Here is a 25,913-nt window from a genome sequence, read left to right on the forward strand (position 1 = left end):
TTCTCCGAGATTCATGAAAGATTCTGTCGCGTTCTTGAATGCAACCGCCGCTTCTTTCTTCTCTGATTCCGTTTCATTTCTTGTCGAATCTTCCTCCACCATTGCTGGGGTCAGCGTGATAAGGAAGCTGAGGCTTCTGGAGGCAGTGATAGCGATAATGACATGGATGTCGATACCAATATTCCTCCCAAGTCTTCTAAGGGTGAAGTTGTGAACATTTTGTGTTAATATATAATATATATAACAATGGCTTCAGGAAACACAAAAAGGGTTTGAAACCATTTGATCATTTCTCCTTGTCCAGGAACCAAGAGGAAAACAGCGAGCAAATCAAATCCTTCAGACACAAGTAGTTTCTTCGCAGACTTGTAGAATTTGTCCTGAAACTCTTGTCATCCTTCAGACACAAGTCCCTGTGTTTTTGTTTTTGGTATTTAATGTCATAAAATGCAAACTTAAACCGAAGAAGAATATCATGTATTAAATAACAATTTAAATAAAATTTTATGTGTGCCCACAAAAAATGTATTTGAACACAATCTTCCTATCTACAAAAAATCTAATCTTTCTTGCAGCTAACCCTAACAAACAAGTAGTTGCAGAGTGTTCTGTTCTTGTCGGGAAGAACACTGTAATGAGCATCTATCACTCGACATCGAAATCAGCAGGGCTTTCCCGGTATCTTTATCCAGACGTCTTCGAACCAACGAAACGAGATAGTTCAAGAAGGCTGGAAAAATATTATCTCAGTCTTGGCTTCATAAAATCCGGGTACTTGTAGCTTGGGTTTAATGAGATTCTCGGTCTTGTACTCGCGGGTACCCGGACCCATACGACTTATAAAATTTTGAACTATAAAATGATATATATAGAAAATACAAATGAGAGATCAAAATATAGAAAGGTTTAGAACATAAAAAAATTGAACTAAAATAAAAGCATTTTAATAAATAATAAGAATAATTTAGACAAAAATATTATAAATATAAAATATATTTTAGATTTTTAACAAATATACCGGATACCCCCGGGTACCCCTTGTAAAATAATTGAACCTCCACTCAGACTCGGGAGTCGAAAACTTAGTCTTATTAATACTCGATCTCATCGTCGTTAATATTCGGGTATCCTTTATTCGGGTACTTGTTAAGCCGGGTACCTCCTAAGCTGGTTATCTCCAAACCCCCGGATTACGGGCTAAGACGGCCACCTCTAGCTGGGAGACAAGAAAATACAAATGTTTTTCTTTTATTGATAATGATATTATTCTTAGAATATTATCATTAATATCGTTATGATTTACCCTAGATATTATGCCTAAAATATTCTATTGTATTTTGCTATATATTATGATGTATTCTTCCCATTATCAATAATAGAAAAACATTTTCCTATTATGGTATCAGAGCTTCGGTTTTTGCTCTAATTTTTTTTTTCTTCTTCTCATCAACAATGTCGGTCGAATCCGAAAGCGACGATGAAGATGACAACGATGTACTAAATCCAATAGTATCATCGTCTTGAGTATCGTTTTAAATTTATTTTGCTCTTTTTTTTTCTATTTTTTTTCCCCGACGACGGTGTTCATCATCGTCAACCCTAGCCGATGTGCTATTTTTTTTAACGACGATGTTCGTTTATCGACGTCAACCCTAGCCGATGTGCTATTCTTTTTTTAACGACGATGTTCGTTTATCGACGTCAACCCTAGCCGATGTGCTATTCTTTTTTTTTTTCTGACGACGTTCGTTTATCGACGTCAACCCTACCCGTTGTAAGCTCTTTAAACATGGCTATTAGCCTCTTTCGATTGGAAAAATCCGATCGTCGATCCACATATTGGCGTCACTTATTTTTATTTTCTTCTCTTGTGCCGCTGCTAGACTATCACGCATTATGCGTCGCGCTTTTGCGCCCATTTTTTAATGATAATATTCTAAGAATAATATCTTCCTATACGCACAATGAGAGGTGGTTACAGACAAAGCTTGAACAACCGGGCACATAATGTTTCTAAATTTCTTGTCTGTGAAATAAATATTCAATCATCTAACAATTCCGAGCCACAGAACCAAGATGATGAATTTAATCATTTATGGCTAGAGAAACAGAACATGTTTTATTGAAAATTTTAATGCAGAATAAGAAATATATAAACGGAAGAAATTAATAAAATCTACTATATTCTTGAATTAAAATGAATATAATTTGAGTATTTATAGAAAACACTAACAGAAAAATATAAAAAAAATAAATAAATTAAATTGATTTTGTGTCTTTAACATCCTATAATTATTTTTAATCAACTTCAATCTTCTTAGATTTATATTTATCTACTCATTTATACATATTTATTCATCTGCCAGATATATTTTATCCATTTCTTGTTATATAAATTATTATTTTTTCTTTCTTTTTGTGAATCAGGTCGATTAGAAGATCAGTTTGATTACCAAAATGCTGGGAGACAAAACTGAATCTCTTTCCTTGTCCTAGTCTCTTAGATAGGCTGTTTCTTGGCCTACACGGCAGGTGGTTTCTTGGCCTACAAGTTACCTAGACGACTCGATCTCAGTGCCTTGTGATTCACTCTACTTGGATTATCTAATGTCGATTTCTAGCAATAATCTACAAGAACAGAGTTTTAGGAGGAGGAGAAAACCCATCACCATTTTTATTTGCTAAATAAAGGAAATTAGTTTTAATGATGTAAAGGCTCTAAATTTGGATCAAGATCAGGAATCTGTTGAAGCCCTTTGATCTGTTCTCTGTGAGCTCTTTTCTTTTTCACTTGTCGCAGACTCAATTTTGGGAAATCCAACATGGACATATTTTCAAATCTCATATTTTCAAAAAAATGTTACAAGAACAAAAAAGACATGATTCAAAGATTGAACGGATTTATCGTTCGTGAAGCCTCCTTTCGCGTACTTTCTTCAATTCTTGTTTTGCCTTCACGATGAGGTCTCTCATGGAGATGTTCTTGGATATGGGTTTTGCCTCTAAGCTCGGATTCGTTTCTTTAGTCGTCGAATCCGACACTTTTGATACCTAAAAAGCGTACGTATAAAAATAACATAAAAATGAGTCTGAAATTTAATTGTATAGATATATAATGAATGTCAAAATTATTTTGGTTACTTACATTATTATTATTATCGTTGCTTTTGGAAAATGATTCTGCATGGCCATAGGTTTCCTTTTTTTCAATATCCGAAGAGCTCTTGGTCTGAAAATTTAAGTAGAAAAAAATTGTTAGGAAAAACATTCAAATTATGGAAGAATATTCTAAAATATTATGTATAAAATCAATTTTTTACATTTATATTAATTAACCAAAATATTAGTATACGTCGCCGTTTCCCGGTAACCACCGTGGCGGAGGGGTTTTCCGGCGGAACATCGGCGCCGACTCTAGGGTTTGGGCTCTGTTTGGAACCGGAGGGCAAATGCCTTGAACGCTTACTTGCCTCGCAAGAAATCAGACTTCTGTTTTCATTCTCGTTCTGTCTCTTCTTCATGGGCTTTCCTTTCGCCTTGTTCTTCGGAATATCTGCAGAGGCCGATGCCTTTTCCATGCTCGACTCGTCTTCTATCGGATTCGGCGCCTTTTTCTCCTGAAATTTTTGTCGGGAAAATGAGTTGAAACAATCATTCGTGGGAAGAGAAACACAAGCAGTTCAGTTACCTTCTTCTCCACTGTCTTAACGCTTTCTTCCTCGAATCTCCTGCTCGAACCCAACTCCTCAGAGACAGGAACGCCAAAGCGAGGGGGCTCTGTCTGTTGCATGTCATGGTACCAATTGTCAAGCATATCATCGAGTTCCATGGCGATGGGTTTTGCTTCTCCCTTCTTGTTTCTTTCCGAATTTTGACGCTCTTTCTGCTGCTTCTCCTTAACACCGTGACTCGGTTCGTCGATTTGATCCATGGATTTCTTGGATCCGTTCTTCTGAATTTCCTTATCGTGCTTCGCGAATTTTACACACCGCCTCTGGAAAGAGACGATGTCAGTCGAAAACGAGCATTTATCGGAAGACATGATCTTATCATAGTTGCTGTTTACCTTCTTCTCCTGTTCCTTGACGTCGTCACTGCATCTCTGGCTTCGTTCGTGTATTTCCGGGCTCATCCCTTCGGATTTGAATTGAAAGTAATGTCTGAAAACCCGATCTTGATTGTTCTTTGGCACTTTCTCATCGTCGTAACGTGTGAAAACCCGATCCCGTGGGTTATGTACTCCGTTTTCCTCCATGAGACGAACTTCGTGGCGAAGGAAGGAGCAACCGAGTTCCACAAGTTGTCTGAGATCTTTCAGATAATTCTCCACTTTGGCATCGGCTTCAATCTGTCCGAACAGAATTAAGATCAAAGACTGCTCGAAGAAGAAGAAATGATTCAAATGATCAAACCTTGTCTAGCGACAGCCGGAAGGCTTCTCTCTTCTTCTGAATCTCCGTGCGAGGATCTTGATGTTCTTTCTCTATGGATAAACGACGGGGTTCGTCTTCCTCCTGAAATTTGTAGAGAAAACAGTTCTAAAACGCAAAACCTAATGGCGGAGATATCAGACGGGATTGTTGTCGGTTACCTTCTTCGGATCGTTCTTCTGTCTGATCTGTTGGGTTTTCGGAGGGACGTTGTCTGTAGAATTGTTGAGTTCTTCCCTCCGAACCAGCTCTGAAAACCAACGCCGGAGGAGATGATCGATCTCCATGGCGGCGGAGGACGGAGCTTCTCCCTTGTGCATGGCGATGGCGGCTCTGTTTCTCAAGGCGGAAACATCAGATGCTGTTACAGTGACACTCTTCTTCTCGTGACTCATCTCTTCTCTCTCCATTGATGTCCGGTGAAACAAATCTCCAACGTGATCACTTTGGTTCTGTTTCTTCAGTTCTACTCCGTACTATATACTGTTATTTATAATTCGTACTTGCTGTACAAGTTTTTTTTTATCAAAAAAAGTAGTCTTCTCATATCATGTTATTTTTTGAAATTGATTTGATATTATCTTTATAAAAAATATTATTACTTATTTTTTTTGTTTTAGCTTTTATTACTTACTTTAATTAATCCCCAAAAAAAAAAAAAGGAAAATGAAATTGAGTTGACTTTAAAATTAATTAGATATTTTTTGGTTTTATCTTTGAGTTACTTAATTTAATCCCAAAATAAATAAAAGGAAATCACGTTTAGTTGAATTGAGTTACTTGCTGTACAAGTTTCCTCCTTAAAAAACACGGGCCGTTAGGTTGATGCAGGTGGCCATTTCGGGTGGCCATTTCGGGTTTCGATTCGTGTTCAATTTGGTTATATTCGGGTTCAGTTATTTTGGTTATATCTATTCGGTTTTGCGGTTCGGGTTCGGTTCGATTTCGGTAAAAACATCATTTTTTCAAAAAATTTCGGATTTTTCGGTTATTTTTTTATTCGATTTGGTTCAGTTCCGTTTCGATTTTTTCGGATTTAAAGAAATCATAACCATTCGATTTTGATATCGGGTTCGATTCGCATACGGTTATATCTTATTCGATTCGGTCTGGCTCCATTATTCCGTTAATAATCGAAAGACACCCCTACCTTACCCTCTCTCACAGTTTCCTCGTCGGGCAATTTAGGGTATTCCTGTAACATTCGAATCCCGTATCCCGTATACAGGATGCGCCACAAAATAATATAACACCGAATTACGAGAATTTTTGAAACTTTTTACACATATACGCAGCGGAGTTGTTTAATACAACCTTTAATCATCGCACGCCCGATCTTAGAATACAATGCAAGGAAAACATCGTGTTCAAGTTTAACACAAATCAAGTCCGTACGTGATGCTGCCTCCTCTTCTTTCGCTATCCAATTGTTGCTCGTGCTCTTCGTGATCTGCAAATTTAGTTAACGAGGGTTAAGCACAACTGCTTAGTGAATGATCCGGGTTGGATCCGGTAAACTCGTTCCCAGCGAAAACGGTATTAAAACGATAAAACACCAAATATAATTATTCAATATTAAACATATATTTATATCATATAAAAAACATCATCGTATCAATTCCCGTATGGCTTCACACCATCAGGTCAGCCGTAAACCCTGGTCACTTCTCATGGCCAGGAGCGCCTCTCATGCCCGTCACATCTCGTGACGTTGGTCGTCGCTTCGCGCAACAATCAAATCCCGTATGGCATCGCACCATAGGCTTAGCCGTAAACCCTAGTCACATCGCATGATTAGGAGCGCCTCTCACGCCCGTCACATCTCATGACGTTGGCCGTTGCTTTGCGCAACAATCAAATCCCGTATGGCATCGCATCATAGGGTTAACCGTAAACCCTAGTCATATCGCATGACTAGGAGCGCCTCTCACGCCCGTCACATCTCATGACGTTGGTCGTTGCTTTGCCCAACAATCAAATCTCGTATGGCATCGCACCATAGGGTTAGCCGCAAACCCTAGTCACATTGCATGACTAGGAGCGCCTCTCACGCCCATCACATCTCATGACGTTGGCCGTTACTTCGCGCAACAATCAAATCCAGTATGGCATCGCACCATAGGGTTAGCCGTAAACCCTAGTCACATCGCATGACTAGGAGTGCCTCTTACGCCCGTCACATCTCATGACGTTGGCCGTTGCTTCGCGCAACAATCAAATACCATATGCATCGCACCATAGGGTTAGCCGTAAACCCTAGTCACATCTCATGACTAGGAGCGCCTCTCACGCCCGTCACATCTCATGACGTTGGCCGTTGCTTCGCACAATAATCAAAGCGCTTCATGCGCACGTCACTTCTCGTGACCCATCGGAGAATAAAACTCAAACAACATACAACGATTCTCTCGTTATGTGTCGCACATCTCACCACGCGTTCAATTTATTAATTTATTTCAATTCTTCTCTTTTTTTCATTTTTGTCATGTTCCAGCTCGTTCTTCACATAATTTTGTCGATTCCTAGGTTTATATTTCATCTCGAGGTCTTTTTGGCTCAATTTCATCACTTTCTAGTCTGGACCGGTCGGTCCGGGCGTTCCCGGGGTCTAGACCGATCGTTCCTAGTCATTTCGGACATTTTTGGTGTTTTCTGGGTCTGGACCGGTTGGTCCAGGCAATTTCGGACCGTTCCGGCATTTTCAGGGTCTGGACCGGTCAGTCCAGAGCCTGGAGACATCGCGTTTTCGCGATTTTCGTCCTCGATTCTGGTCCGACTTCGTTGACTCATAACTTGCTCGTTTCTTATCCAAATTGAGTGTCGTTTGTTTCTACGTGCTTCTTGAAATGTCCTCTTTTGATTCCAACTAACAATTCTTATCACACCTATTTTCTGGGTAATGGCCCGAAAGTTTCGGATTCAGCATGCTTCTGAGTTTTTCTCTGCAATTTTACAGTTTTTCTCCGATTTTCAACCTTTCATATCTTGTTCGTTTCTTCACCAAATCGAATGTCGTTTGTTTCTATGTGTTCATTGAAACTTTCACTTTCTCATCATGCCCAGGTTTCATCGAATTAACACCATAATAACGATGAAAATGAGTTCACACAGAGGCAACTCGAGCCACTCACCTGAAACCAGGATTGTTTCTGGTTTTGGCCGGAGTTGATGGAGTTTTCTGGCGATTCGGATGACGACGACCCTCCTAGACCTTGTGGGGTCAGCCTTCTTTGCTCCCACGAGCTCCTTTCCCCTTCTTTCCCTCTCTTTCTCTTCCTTTCTCTTTCTTTCTTCTCTTTTTGCTGGGTTCTTCTTCTGCAGAGAGAAATGCTGAGGTGCCATCTTTACAGAGGATTTAGATCGGCAAGGAGGAGTCACATGGGCATCGTGGAGGGTCCGGGGGTGATCACGACACATCATTTGGTGCCCCAGGCGCTGAGAAAAGTCTGTCTGAAGTCGGCAACTCGAGCTGGATTTGCACATGTCTGTCGGGCTGGACCGGTCGGTCTGCCTCTTAGACCGGTCGGTCCAGGCGTCCTGTTTCCCATTTTTTACCGTTTTCTCGTCCCTTTCGCACGTGGTGATGTCCGGGCCTTTTCCCGGTACCTTATGGTCCATTTTTAAGGTTTTTAAGGCCCATCGATCAAATTCTTTTTTTTTTTGAACTAATTGATTATTTGAATATGGATTCGGGGTATTACAATTCCCAACGTGGGAAGTGTAATGCTCGAGTCATGGATTCCACCGGTTCATTAGGGTCTTTGAAAGATATGAAGCAGAAAGCAGTCGATCTCTGGATCGAGCTGACGAAAACCCTGGTCGCCTTCTCATTGCTGCCAGATCTTGTTTCTCAAACGGACGGGCAACAATGAGAAGGCGACTAGGGTTTTCGTTAGCTCGATCGCGAGGTTAACTGCCGAAATAATGTCACCCGCTCACGGTCGGTATCTTCTCCTTCCACTTCCTATTGGATTTTGCTTTCGCCGTTTCTCTCATGGGCGTCATCATGAATCGATAAAGATTCCTTATCATAGTGAGAGTTTGAATAATCTCTTGAATCAAAATCAGGAATCTCCTCCTTCCTTCCCAGGTTTGGATTCCGCCATTGTTGGTGTCAACATCAAAGACTGAACTTGTATGGAAGATATTCCGAGAAGATGTGAGGGGTAATTTGGTCATTTGAATTCGGCGGGCTTTTGCTCATCTGAGTAAAAAATGTAAAAGGATATATGGTTTTGGTATTTTTGGAGATATATCTATTATTAATATATCATCTCATTATTTATTAATGAAATTTATTTAATTTTACTATTTAGAAAGGTAGAGAAAGAAAGAGAGAAAAAAAAAATCTAGAAATAGAAATTAAAATTAATAAAACGTATTCATCTTATACAAAAAAAGGCTAAACATCTAACAAAAATATGAAACTTTAAAAAAAAAGTGGCTTAGACAATCTTTTAACACACAAGCAATTGCTCATTTCTCTGTTCTTGTTGCAAAGAACACCGTAATGAACATGAACATGTATCTCTAGAAACCAACATCAATAGAATCTTTTCTATATCAACATCGAGACGTCGATAAATCATGGAGATTATATACTCCAACAAGATTGAATCGTAAGACAGTACGATCGGTCCATCACTCGGTAGACCAAACCTCATCTCCAGACATCCTCAGAAACTCTCGGAAGATCGAGCAGTTTAGGTAACTTATCGGAAAAGAAAACCGTCTTTTGTCCGACGTGTAGAGCACGAAACATCCTTTTTCCGCCGCTTGTGAAGTTTTAGACCTTCCTATTGTGATCCTTTTCCTCATGAGGGTCGCTCTCTGCTGCCATTTCCTCGTGTTCATCATCGTTTTTTGATGAATTCCGAGGGAGAGAAAGGTTTTCGAGTTTTGATTTGATGAGGAACAAAAACAAGATCTTGTGTTATATATAATGAGAGCTTGTTAGAATTATGGATTTAGACAAAGCTTAGACAACCAATACGCTCGGATGGAACGGTTACCTTATTTTCCGGGTATTTTTGTCCACCCCTAGATCGGGCACCCGAGTTTTCTGGCGTAGAAACTTCAGTTATTAGAAAGTTTTCAAATTCTCCAAACCCTAATTCTCTAAACCCTAAACCCTAATTCTCTTTTCCCTCGACCATAAACCTAATCTGTATACAGATTCTAGCAGATTTCCAAATGCAGAGACTTCTATTGTCAGAAGGAGTTCATTACAGGGGAAAGAAAGATGTCGACTTTCCTACTTTTCCGAGTTCGAAGGATTCAGATCTAGAACAAACAATTTACAGAGAGCATAAACTCCATTTGGGTATCCAAACATTGTCCTAAAGATCGAAACCGCTGAAATATACTTCCAGAAAACGCCGTTCCAATACCCCTTTATCCGAATCTCCATTTTCTCCCGCAATGCGTCCTCTGTTTCGTTCCCCGACACTCCCTTCGTTCCCGCCTTCACTGCTTGCAAACGTTCCTCGCATCGATCGATCCGACCGTTTAGTTCAGCCAGCGAGATTTTCGTACGAAAACGCGTTCTACTCTGGAGATGCGACACTAAAGATTGCAAACCAAGAATCGCCTCTGAAAACCTCGCAGGCAGATCGTTTTCCATCTTTTCGTCTTCGGATATCCGATCTTGTTTCGTCGTTTTCGCTGCTTCGGTGTTTAGATTTGCCCGAGAAAGTTCCTCTGCAGTTTTCAGAAGAGAATGTATCAAGAAAAACACCTCGGAGTGTTCCCTTCCAGACCGCCACAAGATCCAGTTTCTCAGATGGATCCGTTCCTCATCCTTGTTGCCCGAACCGACACCCAACAGCAAGAACTCGACGAGATCACGAGTCAGCTCGATACCGATATCGATTGCTCTACCCTTTATCTCGTTTAGACCCATCGATTCTCCGTCCGAATCTCTCTTTTCAGATTTCTCGGTTTCAAGGAAGGATTCTTCGAACTTACGGAAGAAATGGCTTAGACAGTCTCCTGGATCAAGATTATGAGTCTTCTGCAGCTCTTTCATCCGTTTTCTGGAAACCCTTTTCTCTTCTTGCACGGCATTGAAAATCTGACGGTTTACCAGACCGTCGAAACTCAGGAAGGCTTCCATGGACGTGCGCTTTGCTTTCCGCGTCAGTTCTTCGAGATTCATGAAAGATTCGGTCGCGTCCTTGAATGCAACCGCCGCTTCTTTCTTCTCTGATTCCGTTTCATTTCTTGTCGAATCTTCCTCCGCCATTGCTGGTGTCAGCGTGATAGATTAGACTTAGAACAGAGAGAGAGAGATGAAAGAAGAGGGAGTAAAAAAAAAAGCCCTCATTAAAGATGGATAGAGAGATATGAGGCCCATTACCAGGCCCAATAAAGGCCCATTGTTGGCAATCAATGTCCTTTTTTAAATTCCAAAACGAAAAGCAGTAATTGAAAAAACAGAGGGAGCGAACCAAAAAGTCTCCCTTTCATGTTGAAATATGTGTACACTGCAGACTGCAAGCGTGCTCTCTCTCTCTCTCTCTCTCTCTCTCTCTCTCTCTTTCTCTCTGAAAACCCACTAACAGCATTACTTCACTTTAATACACTGCTAGTCTCTCCCTCTCTCTCTCTTTAGGGTTTAATGCCAATGGCTTCGTTGCTTTCGTGCTGGGGTCACTTCTTCGGAGATGTGTTTCTCTCAGGAGGTACGAACATTTGTTTGGCTATTTTTTTTTCTCCCTTTTTTGGCTTCAATGTTGGATTTTGATCATATGGGTCCTCGAGTTTCGAGATTATTTCTGTGAAATTTGAAGACTTTGCTGCTGCATTTGATTCGGATCTGGTTTTCTGCTAAAGTGGTTGCTGTTCGTCTCTGAGGGTTTTAAAATTGTGAAAGAGATTAGAGAGCTCCGATAGGAGATAGTGTAGGGAGGGAAAGTGTTTATAGTGGTGGTGATGCTGCCTTGTTCTTCTGGTAATGTTCATTTCCATAGGTAGGAAAAAAAAATGGGTTTTGTCTATTTAAACCGGTGGTTTGGTTGCTTTCCTCGTAGCATATCGATCTTGATTGCAGAGATTAGATGATAAAAGCAATTTGGGAACAAGAAAAATTGAAGCTTTTTTAAAATTGGATCTCAATATCTTGAGGGAAAATGTATAATACTCAGAAACAAGAATGATCTATGCTTTTTGTGGCCTTTCTAGTGTTATGTTGCTCTTATGATCACTGGTGAGGCATTACTGCTCTTACGTTCAAGGCCTTACAATGTGAGGTTCTGTAAAATCGGAAAAGTTTCGAAATTTCAAGTTCCTTCCTCGTGGGTAGAGGGGAAAAAAGGTAAAGGGTAGAGGGAAGCGTAGTTTTCTCGATTTTTCCTCAAATTTTGCGTCGTGAATTGGGTTATCGTTTTCTCTTTTTGTTGTTTTCATTACTTAGTCATATCTTTGCTGATGATCGGTTTCGTATAATGGAACTTTCTTGATGCTAGGTCCTCACAAGACGGCGATATTACCAAGAACCAGTCCGAGGGCATCTCCCAGGTTTCGGATCAGAAATGTCGAATGCAAACCTTTCTCCTGAGGTATCTTCGGTATCGATGGATTGATATGGGGGTTGGGGGGTAGGGAATGAAGCCATTGGTCCGTGTTTGTAGGGTAGATGTATAAAATTTCGATGTCTATCTTCTCATCTCTGTGGAAATTATTTGGATCACCGACCGCTAATCCTTTCTTAATCTTATTCAGATACTTTTTCTGTTAGTTTTCTCCTCTCTGAAATCATATTCAATCAATCTTAATTAACTGCCTCAATGCAAGTAAATGTAGCAATGAAAAGAGAGTCTATAGATTGAAATTTGAATCTGAAACATGGCATGTTGTGTATTGTTGAATCAGGAATGAAAAATGTGCTATATCTATACATGAATCATTGATCTTGGTTGGGGGAGATTCTCTTGTGTATTAGCCCTTATATTGACCAAAACCAAGACAATGTGTACAAGAATTTGATTTCATCTCAATGGATTTGGATTTGGATTTGGTTCTCTTTTGTGTGTGTGCATCCATTGGAGAGCTTCTTTCTCAGCTTCTAAATGGCGAAAATCTCTTATAGTTACATCAATATCGTTTTAATCCCAAGATTATTTAATAAATACATTATTTTTGAAAATTATATTAAATATATCTTCCAATCAAATAGAGTTGTGTATATATATACACATATATAATGTTGATGAGATGTAGGAGATTTTTTTGTTTATAATCTGAAAACTCAACGGACATTTGTCTAATTTTTCAAAAGATCCGAGAAGTTCGGATGAATATCTCTCTCTACACTTAAATTTGAATCCAAGATAAGAACATGTTTTGTATTTTTAAATACATCAACATTGTTTTAATCCCAAGATTTTTAATAAATATATTATTTTTGCAAATTGTAGCTAAATATATCTACCAATCAAATAGAGTTACATATATATATATCCTTAGAAACTAATAGGGTTGAAAAAATTATTATAACTTTAAATTAAACCGATATTATTTGGTTTCATTTAATTTGAATTTATATATCTAAAATGAAAGTGAAAAAAGGAAGGAAAAAATATTTTGGTTCCATTGGTTATTATTATATCCAGTATGAGCAACTCAAGGCCACTCTTCTTCATTATTTCTATGGCTCATAATAAATATCTCCCTAATCTGAATAATATACCAAATGCACAAAAAAAAAGAAATAAAAAAAAATTGTTTGGTAGGGATGGATCGATATGTCCATGCCTCACATCTTAATTATTTTCTGTAATCATTATATTTCATACATGTATTTGTCCGAATTATAAAATAGTTTATGATTGATTTATCCTGTTATCCTAATGAAAATACTATGTATCATGATGAAATTCTCAATTAAGATATGTAAAAATGAATTGAATCAAATTGTAATCGATATTAAATCAATGATAGATTAGGTATCATTTTTTAAATGAAATTTTTAATAAAAATGGAAATGAGTGCGAATATAATTTCAACACAATAATAAATAGCATAAAAGTACATTTTTTTCGAAATAAAAATCAAATACAGTAACAAAATAGAAAAAAATCACCTCGACCCCTTCTTTCTTTCTTTTGGTACGAACTTTCGGTTGGGTTTTAAAAAATTAAACCATATTAAAAAATATAATTTTTTTCTCGATTCGAATCGTTCAAAATTTTCAAATAGTATTAATTTCAGAAAAACCAAAATTTTAAAAATCGAATCGAACTGAATTTAAAAAAAAAACCCAAAAAACTAATTTTTTTAAAATAATTTTTTAATAAAAATTTTAACCGAAACCGAATCGAAACAAATCGAATATAATATAATAACCGGTCAATACTTATTTACTACATTTTTTTTTGTGTGACTATTGTTGGAAATAAATTTTCTTCTCTCTTTCTTTTAAAAAAATGTATATATATGGGTCTTACCAATTATTTGACTTTTAAAGTAAAACCGTTCCAAATATCACCGAGAGTCAACACATAATTATGAGATATATGTAAATGGGAATTTTGTTTAAAAAAGTAACTATATATTATATAGATGATGATATGTATTTTTGCAATTAGTCCAATGCTATTAATTATTATCCAAATTAGTCCCAACAATTTTCTACATTTAGCACCAATATTACAATCACAAGTAGTAAGTACACACACTTTGACCAAATAATATTTAAAATAAAAGACAAAATCTTTGAAAATGTTAGAATCTAAACCATGCTAATTACTGAAAAATATACATGCCTAATTGATACTTTCAATTTTTACACACACACACACACACATATATATATATATATATATTCATACATATATATATATAGGTATAATTGGTGAATCGAAATAGATGCATGTTTTCCTTATCTTTTCGCCTCTACGGAACATTTGATTTCCCCAATGTAGAGACAGAGAGACGAACACAGTTCACATAGCGCACAGTCTGTAGAGAGAGAAAGCTCGAATCTTTTCAATTTCTACAGAAAGCCCGCTTCCGAATTTGTCTGCAGGTGGCGAAATCCATTGTTGGGTCGAATCATGCCGTCGGGCGCGAAGAAAAGAAAGGCCCTGAAGAAGAAGAAGGAACGGGAACAGATCGGAATCAGTAAGGGAGACGACAACGGCGATAATCTTCATGGTACTATGTTTTTGGTTTTTTGTTGTCTTTGGACAGATAACTTGAACACTTGTTGCTGTTCTTGTCCATGTTCTTGTCCTGTGTGCTTGATTCTGTTTTCTTGCTCGAGATTGGTGCAGAATTGTTGGGATTTAGGGATTTTAGTGCATTCCTACAAATGGGTTATTTGCCAAATGGAAAAATTTTGCTGCTTTGATTCCATTTGGAGATTTGAAAGTATATTCTTTCAATCTCCACTTTATTAATGTTCCTAAAGGTTTTGTCTTTTGTGGGTTCATTTCCCCTTGTTCCTGTCATTGGTTCTCATGGATTCTTTGAATATTCTGTCGATTCATTCTTCTCCTGTTAGATAAACATCAATCTTTTCGTTTCCTGATTCACCATACTTAGTTTCCTGGTTAGATCTTACATTGAATTGGGCATTAAGGAATGCCCGATTCATGGACCTGGACCAGACTTTGGTGAACTGGAGCATAGCTCTGTTGAATCAGTAAACAAGAAAATTCCGTGCTTTTTTGACTCGGAAGTGAACTTATGTAAGAGAAGCGGCATACAAGAAAATTCCGTGTGTTTTGCCATGTTTCGGCTGTCTGGTTTACTTGGTTACTACTACCTTCGAGTGACATTCTGTCTGTGTGTCGTTTTAGATCGTCATATCTGTGGTATCTTCTGTCGTTTTTCAATACCGGGTTTAGTATTTTTTGTATGGCCTTTAAATTCTGGTGAATGTTTCAGGGAATGATGACCCGGGAAGCCATGACGAGAAGGAAAGTGATGGCAATTTGAGTTCCCCTGGTTCTCAAGGAAATGAAGAAGCTGGAAAAAGAGATCCACCTGCCTTCGAGAAGGACATTGCGAAAGAGAAAGTCGAGAATGCGGTAATTGATTCCATCAAGCATGTTGTTTCAGTATCCGAGATACCGATCTCAACAAAATCTGGCGAAGAAGAGAACCCGCTTCCTATAACGGAAAAAGATAAGGACGATGACGTATTTACACCTTCGGAACTTGCTGGAACGAGCGAAGAAGTCAAGAACACAGTCATGGAATCGGAAATTCCAGAATCTTCCGAGGAAAAGGTGGCAAACCCGTTGTCGTCTGCGCTCTCTATACCTATTTAGAGTGTTCCCTTTCGTCTTTTCAGTCGGTTTAATTCTCTGGATATGTGCAGAGTCTTCTGGCTTCTGGTCCACCAGTTAGGAGAACCTCATGGTTGAGTTGCTGTGGCTTGTTTGAAGCAATGACAGGATCTGAAAGATAAACAGTACAGGTCAGTACCGTTATTGTATCGGTTTTCCTTTAGAAAGTCTCAACCTTTTCGCCTTAAAGGCCACAGTTTATCTAACTGGACTTACAAGAAGTTCCACGGGGTTAGAATCCTTGACTATGGATGACTTTGACATCCATGGCTGCCTGCATGAATTTCTTGGTTGAACTTTGAACAATGAGAGGGTGAAATTCTCAGTGATCAAATCCATTTTTTTCCTTGTTATTATGATTCATAACTGTAAATATGATCTCTAATTCCGTTCATACTCGTTATTATCTTCTCCGGACGGCCTTATTGCTGCAGGAAGAACGCGAAGGATGAAACAGTTGCATCCATGGCAGGATCGGTCGACAGTGGAAGCTCCAAAGAAAGCTGCAGAAACAGGATTACGGGTCGGTATATTCTTCTCTGTACATTATATGTTTGGATGGATAGTGATGAGGAAGTTCAGCAATATTCAGACAGGAACTCCATCTTTTGCAACGGCTCTGTTCTTACAGCATTTTTCTTACATCTTAAATCAATTTTGCAGTATTTTTCTTACATCTTAAATCAATTTTGTTCACATGCCAGCTTTAAAGTTCGTTGATATGGAAAAATAAATGCCCTAACTTTTAAAAAATGTGTCAATAAATACTTAGCTTTTAATTTAACAATATAATAGTCTAGATGATAATATACATCAAAGTAATACATCAACTCCTCAGATTGTGTCAAATTAATACCACAATTTTTCCAAATCGATCTAGGGGCGACTGGTTGCACCGCCGCTATCCGCCGCAAACGGAGCGGTTGCGATTTCCGGCGGTTGTAGACGATTAAAAAACTGACTGGTTGAACCGCAACTGCAGCCAAACTTGTCTTTTCTAATCGCAGCATCTAACTTGCGTTTTGGTAGCGGTTTCCGGCGTTTTGACAAAAAAACTAAAATATCCTCATTAAAAATGATATAAAACTCTAATATATATATATATATATATTTATGATAATTTTGTTTAGTGTTATGATTTGATATTATTTTTTAGTATTATATTTTAATATTATCAAATAATACTAAAAATTTGATTAAAATTGTTATAAAAAATTATTTTAAAATAATATTTTTTTTATAATTTATATCAAAACGCAACCGCAACCGCAATGAACCATTCATTTTTAACCGTACCTGTCTGCAATCGCTGCCAACAGCAATTTATCAACCAGTCAGTGTTATCATTCATAATTGCTATCAAACGCTTTGAAAACGCTGTTACCCACCACGCAACCGCTGCGGTACAACCAGTCGAACCCTTAGGCGTTTTTTTTTAATGCGTAAGGGTATTTGAAGTATTATTTTATCATATTAAAAATTGAGCTATTTATTTGATATATTTTTTGAAAAGTTGAGGTGTATATATATGTGATTTTCTCTTTATATGTTTTATTTCATGCCATGGAATTCAAACGTGTGGTGCCTTGGCTTCATTCTTAGTTGGTACTGCTTGATAGATTCCTTGTAGCCGTGAAGTTTTTTTTTCCTTATTCAATGAATACACTCACACACAAATTTTTTTATAAAAAAAAAAAATCGTCAAACAATACATGAACTTTTCCAATACGAATCAATCAAATCAAACCAAACCAAACCAAACTAAATCAAACCCGAGTTTCGGATTTGAACACAAACTGAACGTCGAAAAAATGGGGGTGAAAATCAAGATTCAGCCATAGATTTTTTTTTATCTTTTTCACCTCCTCACACTATGAACAAGAACAATGTACAGAAGCTGAGTGACTGAGAGTATGATCATGAAGGCCTCCATGGTTCTCTGCACAAAAAAATAAGGATGGGTGTATTAACAAAGAGGACAAAGCTTTTGCCATTTTTTTTAATGAAGTGAACAATTAATAACCAATTTATTCTGAACCGATGTAAACTGAATAACACATAAGCGTAAAACAAACTGAATCCGATATAAGAACTGAAATATTATAAATTTTTTAAAACAAAAAACGGAACCGAACTAACGGAATATAAAAAACTAAAAATTTCTTTAAAAACAGTAGTATTTTTATTAATAAAAATAAAAACCAAAACCGAATTAGAACAAAGCGGAATTTAAATTTTTTTTAAAAGAACAAAAAAATCCTTGAAAATTTCTTTGATAACATTGGATTTTATTAATAAATAAAAAATAGAAATAAATAGAACCAAACCAGATTCAATATAAAAATCGAATATTATAATTTTTCTAAAATAAAGTAACTAAACCCAAAGTCGAACCCGAACTGAAACCGAATAAAAAACTCACCAGACGTGCATTTCGTACGTGAAGTGCGATCTCTTTCCATGCAAATCTGCACCGATAAACACAAAATCAACCAAATTTTTTTTAAAAAAACCCGTCTCAGAACAAACAAGTTCCATTTCAGGACAGAGATTTTAGACACTATAGTTTCATTTCAGTTCATTACCCCATGGCAAGAAGTGTGAGTGTCCAGGCAATAGTTGCTGCCGATGCTGCGGCCGGCAAGCTCTCTACCGACCAAGAACGGATATGGTTAAGCCCTGAAATAGCAGAGGCCGCCCCCACGACTCCCGCCAACAACGAAAACGTCACGAAAAATCCCGTCGAAGCATTGCCCATCGGGAAATAGATTGGCGAAAAATGAGCCGGGAGATTGAGATCAGGCCCTGAAAAAAAAAACAACGGTTATATGCAGTTAAGAAGATCAAGAACGTAGAATCTTTGTCTGAAAATATCGGAATCGATAATGGATAATTCGAATGTAGAAAAGGCGAAATCTTTTACCGATGACGAAGCCGTGGTCGATGGCTCGGTTGATTGCCCATCCCCCGATCCCAAGAACAATCACATACATGCAGAAGTTCAACACCAGAAGCAAAGCAGCTGCAGATTTCGTTTCTTCACCCGCCATTTTTTTAAAACAAAAAGAGATTTTTTTTTCTTTATTTTTTGGACGTTGGTGTGAAGATTGAGATCATAGTGAGGCTAATTATATAATAAAATCGCATGGTTCTTTTCTTGTTAAGGCTGGCGATTGAATCCAAAGGAGGGGTTTCTGCAGGGTTGTAAAGTTCATAACTTGAAGTTTAAGGCATATTTTAAAAAATCAAATAAATATATAAATAAAAGATTCTTGGCTTTGTTCTTTGTACTTCATATAAAAAGACATTATTAAATTGTGGTACATTCCTTTATTGTTGTTATTTGCATGAATTTGATCCTTTTACGGCTGTCGGCAGTTATATTTCAAGAGGAATAATTTTTGCTTCATTTTTTTTTTCGATTGTATAAAAACAAAATCTGTTTAATGTTTAAGTTGGTTTCAATTTGAGTTTGAGTTTGTTCAGAATTCGATTTTTATATAAAAAAAAATATCATTTTTTCAATTATATTTGTATTCAGACTGGATTAATTTGGGTTTAATAAAATAATAGTCAACCAAATTTTTTTTAATCTAATTCAGTTTGGATATGATTGTGTTAACCCAAAACGCTAATTTCGATTATGGACTAAACTCATGATTAATGGGCACAAATACAAGTGATGAAATAATTATATAAGTACCCAAAATTGTATTTCAACAAAATCTGTGTATAAATTATAAACAATTACACAAAAAACCATTATCCTGTCTCTATTTCAACACAAACATTTATTACCATCCAATTAAATTTTTTTTTTTGTTACAAATCATTTCCTGTAATATATCCAAAAAGATTTTTTTTTTTTATAACCGTTAGGACTCGAAAAGGTATATTCATCGAATTTTCGGGGTTATGTCCCTCTGAGACATGGTTTCGACGGTCTACATGTTCCAGGTCTTGAATCTCTTCACATTCTTCTTGTACGTTTTTGTTCATTCCAAGCCACATAAATCCACTCCCGCCAAAAATCATATCTTGAAATCAAATATCTTTATCCCTACTTTGATTAATTCATCGCATTTTCGGTGGATCCAATCCGTTATGTGACAAGTTTTCGGGACCCTTTTGGTACAGGACAAGAAGTACATAAGCATGTGTTTTTGTTTCTCACGTTATGTCTAAACCAATCAAACAACTTCTGGTTTTATACATGTATATATATACATGTGTGTGTGTATATATAACAAAAGAGCAACCTCACTTCATTCTTTCATTTCATCAACCAAAATCTTGTATTACACAACAATCCGAAGCAACCAAACCCTCCATGTACCGTTTCATATCCCTGGTGATCATTTCCGACATGTCCATTTAAATCTCCACCGATAAAAATAGACTCTTCGGGCGGTACACTTTGCATAAGTTTATCCATGTCCTCCCAAAACTTCTCCTTACATTCGCTATCTAATCCTATTTGCGAGGCATAAGCGCTAATCACATTGATAGCTTCTCCTTCTACCACTAATTTCACTAGTATGATCCTATCGCCTACGCGTTTTACTGCAACCACCGACTCCTTCAAAGACCTATCTAAGATAATGTCCACCCCATTCCTATTTCGTTCTTGACCCGAGTATCATAATCTAAAACCTGTATTACCAATCTCCTTACTTTTCTCTCCTATCCACTTTGTCTCTTGGATGCAAGCAATATTGTTCACTCTCATTCTACTCATTGTGTCTACAAGTTCCATTAACTTTCCCATAAGCGATCCGATATTCCAAGTACCTACCCTAACTTTTCGTTCCGCCGAAACTTTCTTACCTCCCTTTCTATAGGTCTGCCTATTACCTCCCTTACTTTGGCTTTAGTAACATCAACACTCTGGACTAACTTTTTTACCCACATTCGTCCATGATGTGGGAACCCTTGCCTATTTAGCACCACATCCGGACGCCGATATGGCGCGTCGCATTCGGGGGACGCCCTATACCCTTGCCTATTTTTCACTACACCTGGGCTCCGAAGCGTCGTAAGTAGAGGATGCCCCAACGTTTATATGATTTGGATTCATTGCATATAAGATATGGCGTAGTTCTGATTTTGCCGGTTGCCACCCACCGCAAAACCATCCTCCTTTATCCGGGCTTGGGACCGGCAAGACACGAGATAAATATGTCCAGGCGGAGTTACTTTTGGTCCTTAACAATTAGCTAATTTAATAAGTGGTCAAACAAAACCTTAATTTACACAAGAACTTCAGAGTTTAGAAGGAGAAAAGCCCACCATTCGTTTTTATTTGGTAAATATGTATATATATACACCTAATTTCTATAAGAAAAATATCCAAATTTCATAATGATAATGATTTGTCAACATGATAATTATTTAAATTTAAAAAATAGTATCAAATTTTATTTTGATTACAATTTTCAAAATCGTAAATTATTTTTCTTTCTAGCATAAGATGTTCATAGCTTAATTTCCATCTAACTATTTTCTGTTTATTTTATGAAATTTATTTGGTTAGTTTTCAAATAATATATTTACATTTGCATAAAAAATGGAAATCCCGTTACAACAATGTAAAAGTTTGGGATAATCAAACAAACTATTTCAAATCTCATATTTTCAAAAAATGTTACAAAAATAAAAGACATGATTCAAAGCTTGAACGGAATATTTATCGTTCTTGAAGTCTCTTTTCTCGTACTTTCTTCAATTCTTGTTTTGCCTTCGTGATGAGATCTCTCATGGAGATGTTCTTGGATATGGGATCTGCCTCTAAGCTCGGATTCGTTTCTTTAGTTGTCGAATCCGACGCTTTTGATACCTAAAAAACGTATAAAAATTACAAAAAAATGAGTCTGAAATTTAATTGTATAGATATATAATGAATGCCAAAATCATTTTGGTTACTTACATTATTATTATCGTTGCTTTTGGAAAATGATTCTGCATGGCCATAGGTTTCCTTTTTTCCAATATCGGAGGAGCTCTTGGTCTGAAAATTTAAGTAGAAAAAAATGTTAGGAGTAACATTACAAAATTATGGATGAAAATTCTAAAATATTATGTATAAATCAATTTTTACATTTATATTAATTAACTAAAATATTAGTATATTTTAATCATAATAACCTTCAATAAAAAAATAAATGAAGAAAATCCATAAAAAAAATCTAAGAATCTTTGCGGACCGGAAAAAAGAAAATTAAAAAAAAAAAAAACAGATTAAGAAAATCCATAAAAAAAAAATCAAAAGGAGACGTACCTTGCTTGTGTTCGGTCTCTTCTTCGGCGGGTCTCCGCCGGGTTTTCCGGTAACCACCGCGACGGAGGGTTTTTCCGGCGGAACATCGGCGCCGACTCTAGGGTTTGGGCACTGTTTGGAACCGGAGGGCAAATGCCTTGAACGCTTACTTGCCTCGCAAGAAACCAGACTTCTGTTTTCATTGTCGTTCTGTCTCTTCTTCATGCGCTTTCCTTTCGCCTTGTTCTTCGGAATATCTGCAGAGGCCGATGCCTTTTCCATGCTAGGCTCGTCTTCTATCGGATTCGACGCTTTTTTCTCCTGAAATTTTTGTCGAGAAAATGAATTGAAACAATCATTCGTGGGAAGAGAAACACAAGCAGTTCAGTTACCTTCTTCTCCACTGTCTTAACGCTTTCTTCCTCGAATCTCCTGCTCGGACCCAACTCCTCCTCAGAGACAGGAACGCCAAAGTGAGGGGGCTCTGTCTGTTGCATCTCATGGTACCAATTGTCAAGCAGATCATCGAGTTCCATGGCGAGGGTTTTTGCTTCTCCCTTCTTGTCTCTTTCCGAATTATGATGCTCTTTCTGCTGCTTCTCCTTAACATCGTGACTCGGATCGTCGATTTGATCCATGGCTTTCTTGGATCCGTTCTTCTGAATTTCCTTATTTTCCTTCGCGAATTTTACACACCGCCTCTGGAAAGAGACGATGTCAGTCGAAAACGAGCATTTATCGGAAGACATGATCTTATCATAGTTGCTGTTTACCTTCTTTTCCTCCTCCTTGACGTCGTCACTGCATCTCTGGCTTCGTTCGTGTACTTCCGGGCTCATCCCTTCAGATTTGAATTGAAAGTAACGTCTGAAAACCCGATCTTGATTGTTCCTTGGCACTTTCGCATCGTCGTAACGTGTGAAAACCCGATCCCGTGTGTTATATACTCCGTTTTCCTCCATGAGATGAACTTCGTGGCGAAGGAAGGAGCAACCGAGTTCCACAAGTTGTCTGAGATCTTTCAGATAATTCTCCACTTTGGCGTCGGCTTCGAGCTGTCCAAACGAAAACAAGATCAAAGACTGCTCGAAGAAGAAGAAATGATTCAAATGATCAAACCTTGTCAAGCGACAGCCGGAAGGCTTCTCTCTTCTTCTGAATCTCAGTGCGAGGATCTTGATGTTCTTTCTCTATCGATAAACGAGGGGGTTCGTCTTCTTCCTGAAATTTGTAAAGAAAAGAGTCTGAAAACACAAAACCTAATGGCGGAAATTATCAGACGGGATTGTTGTCGGTTACCTTCTTCGGATCGTTCTTCTGTCTGATCTGTTGGGTTTTCGGAGGGACGTTATCTGTAGAATTGTTTTCTTCTTCCCTCTGAACCAGCTCTGAAAACCAACGCCGGAGGAGATGATCGATGTCCATGGCGGCGGAGGACGGAGCTTCTCCCTTGTGCATGGCGACGGCGACTCTGTTTCTCAAGGCGGAAACATCAGATGCTGTTATAGTGACACTCTTCTCGTGACTCATCTCTTCTCTCTCCATTGATGTCCGGTGAAACAGATCTCCAAGCCTAGGAGTCCAAGGTGAATGGTGATCACTTCAGTTCTGTTCTAGTCCGTACTATATATACTGTATGTAAACACGTTTTAGATTTGCTACTACCTTTTTTTTTAAAAAAATTGATTTGATATTATCTTTATAAAAAAAATTAATTGAGGTATTTTTGTTTTGTTTTGGCTTCTGTTAGTTACTTTAATCCTCAAAAAAAAGGAAAATGAAATTGAGTTGACTTTAAAATTAATTAGATATTTTTTGGTTTTATCTTTGAGTTACTTAATTTAATCCCAAAATAAAACAAAATAAAATAAAACGAAATCACGTTTAGTTAGAATTGAGTTACTTGCTGTACAAGTTTCCTCCTTATAAAAACCGGACCCGTTAGATTGTGGCGGGGGGGCCATTTCGCTTTCAAGTCGGATTCGGTTCGGTTATTTCGATTATAGAAAAACTATAACCCGGTTTTTATATAAAATTTGATTCGGTTCATGTTCGATTCGTTTCGGGAAAAAGTTCAGTTTTTCAAAGAAATTGTCGGATTTTTCGGTTATTTTATTAATTCGGTTTGGAGTTTCGATTTTTTCGGGCTTAAAGAAATCATAACCATTCGGTTTTGATGTCGGATTCGGTTCAGATAAAGTTATGTCTTATTCGATTCGGTTCGGCTCGATTATTCGGTTAATAACCAAAATTGCCACTCCTAGCTGACCCTCTCTCACAGTTTCCTCGTCGGGCGATTTAGAGTTTTTCCAGCGTGGGAAGTGTAAGGCTCAAGTCGCGGATTCCACCGGTTCATTAGGGTCTCTGAAAGATATGAAGCGTAAAGCAGTCAATTTCTGGATTCAGCTGACGAAAACCCTAGCTACCTTCTAATTGCTGCCAGATCTTGTTTCTCGAACCGACGGGCAGTAACGAGAAGGCGACTAGGGTTTTCGTTAGCTCCATCGCGAGATTAACTGCCGAAATAATGTCATCCGCTTCCGGTCAGTATCTTCCTCTTGGATTTAAAAAAATAATAAAAGCTATTTATATAATTTTAATTCATTTTTTCATAACATAATAATATGACAAACGTTCCTTTTTTTCCATTCATTCAATCTTGATCATGTTTTCCTTGACTCATCTTCTGATCTTGATGTTCCTTGTGCTTTAGTCTCAATCGGGTCAATTGCAAAAATACCCTTAAATAATACATTGAGTTTCAAGCTATACCCTCATTTTCAAGGAAAAAAAGACAACATCATATTTAACCTTATAATATATATTTCCAATAATACCCTTTACTTTTTTATTTAATATAATTATATAAAATAAATTTATTATTTCTCTCTTCTTGTTCTTTCTCCTTCCTCACTTCTTCTCTCTCCTCTGTTACGCTTATGCCCTCTTTCTCTCTCTTCGAATCCTCTCTTCCATATGATTTCTTGATTAATTAATTACAAAAACTAAGTGAAATCTCCAAAGTTTTCATCTATTAAACAAGAATCTCAATAATAGACAAATCTTCTTTACAAAATCCGATATCTATTTTGGACATTTAGGATTTATTACATTTTTTATCTTTATACTTAATCCATATGATATAAATGAATAAAATAAAACATATATCAGTAACACGTTGTATTATATAGACATAAATTAGTTAAATCAACATTATTATGATTCACACAACCAAACTGATCATATTAACATGTTCATAGTGTAGAAATGATAAATTCGTGAGGGTGCGACGAGTTTGACGAGTTTGACAGGTCTGACGTGTTTGACGGTGCGACGAGTCAAACTGGTCAAATAATGGTCTAAATTAAATTTTGAAGGTTCAACGTCGTATATAGGGGCTATCATGACGTATTTAACATGTTTTTGTTATTCGTAAATCATCCTGGAAAATAATATATTCTACCCTAAACCAATGTGTCACAAAAAGTGTATTAGAACTTTGGGGTTTCACTTGGAAGAACATGCATAGTAAAAAAAAATTAAAGTGCTAAATTTGAAGAGTTGTGATTATTTTTTACTTATGAAATTTGTTATATGAGATATTTATTAACATGTTCATAGTGTGAAAATGATAAACTCGCGAATTTCGTGAGGGTACGACGAGTTTGACGAGTTTGATAGGTCTGACGAGTTTGACGGTGCGACGAATCAAACTGATCAAATGATGGTCTAAATTAAATTTTGAACGTTCAACGTGGTATATAGGGGTTAGTATGATGTATTTAACGTGTGTTTGTTATTCGTAAATTATGCGGGAAAATAATATATTCTATCCTAAGCCAATGTGTCACAAAAGTGTACTAGAACTTTGGGGTTTCACTTGGAAGAACATGCATAGTAAAAAAAATTAAAGTGCTAAATTTAAAGAGTTGT

General features: G+C 37.2%; 2 protein-coding genes and 1 long non-coding RNA gene across 3 annotated transcripts; 2 read left to right on the forward strand and 1 right to left on the reverse strand.

Moving 5' to 3' along the window:
• Positions 1–10,875: 10,875 nt before the first annotated feature.
• On the forward strand, positions 10,876–12,167 carry LOC104820621. Its single transcript, XR_772953.1, has 2 exons — positions 10,876–11,113; positions 11,897–12,167. It is a non-coding gene; the product is annotated as an uncharacterized LOC104820621 (long non-coding RNA).
• Positions 12,168–14,309: 2,142 nt separating this feature from the next.
• Positions 14,310–16,400, forward strand: LOC104820622. Its single transcript, XM_010551137.1, has 4 exons — positions 14,310–14,585; positions 15,321–15,664; positions 15,757–15,855; positions 16,159–16,400. Exons 1-3 carry the CDS (start codon positions 14,486–14,488, stop codon positions 15,844–15,846), a joined length of 534 nt encoding a protein of 177 aa, XP_010549439.1. The 5' UTR covers positions 14,310–14,485; the 3' UTR covers positions 15,847–15,855; positions 16,159–16,400.
• Positions 16,401–17,411: 1,011 nt separating this feature from the next.
• On the reverse strand, positions 17,412–18,865 carry LOC104820623. The gene is made up of 4 exons (XM_010551138.2): positions 18,648–18,865; positions 18,310–18,529; positions 18,147–18,192; positions 17,412–17,663 (listed from the first exon to the last, which is right to left on the reverse strand). Exons 1-4 carry the CDS (start codon positions 18,772–18,774, stop codon positions 17,583–17,585), a joined length of 474 nt encoding a protein of 157 aa, XP_010549440.1. The 5' UTR covers positions 18,775–18,865; the 3' UTR covers positions 17,412–17,582.
• Positions 18,866–25,913: the final 7,048 nt, after the last annotated feature.

This window comes from Tarenaya hassleriana, unplaced genomic scaffold (assembly GCF_000463585.1).
Source record: "Tarenaya hassleriana unplaced genomic scaffold, ASM46358v1 Cleome31, whole genome shotgun sequence".
NCBI classification, from domain to species: domain Eukaryota; kingdom Viridiplantae; phylum Streptophyta; class Magnoliopsida; order Brassicales; family Cleomaceae; genus Tarenaya; species Tarenaya hassleriana.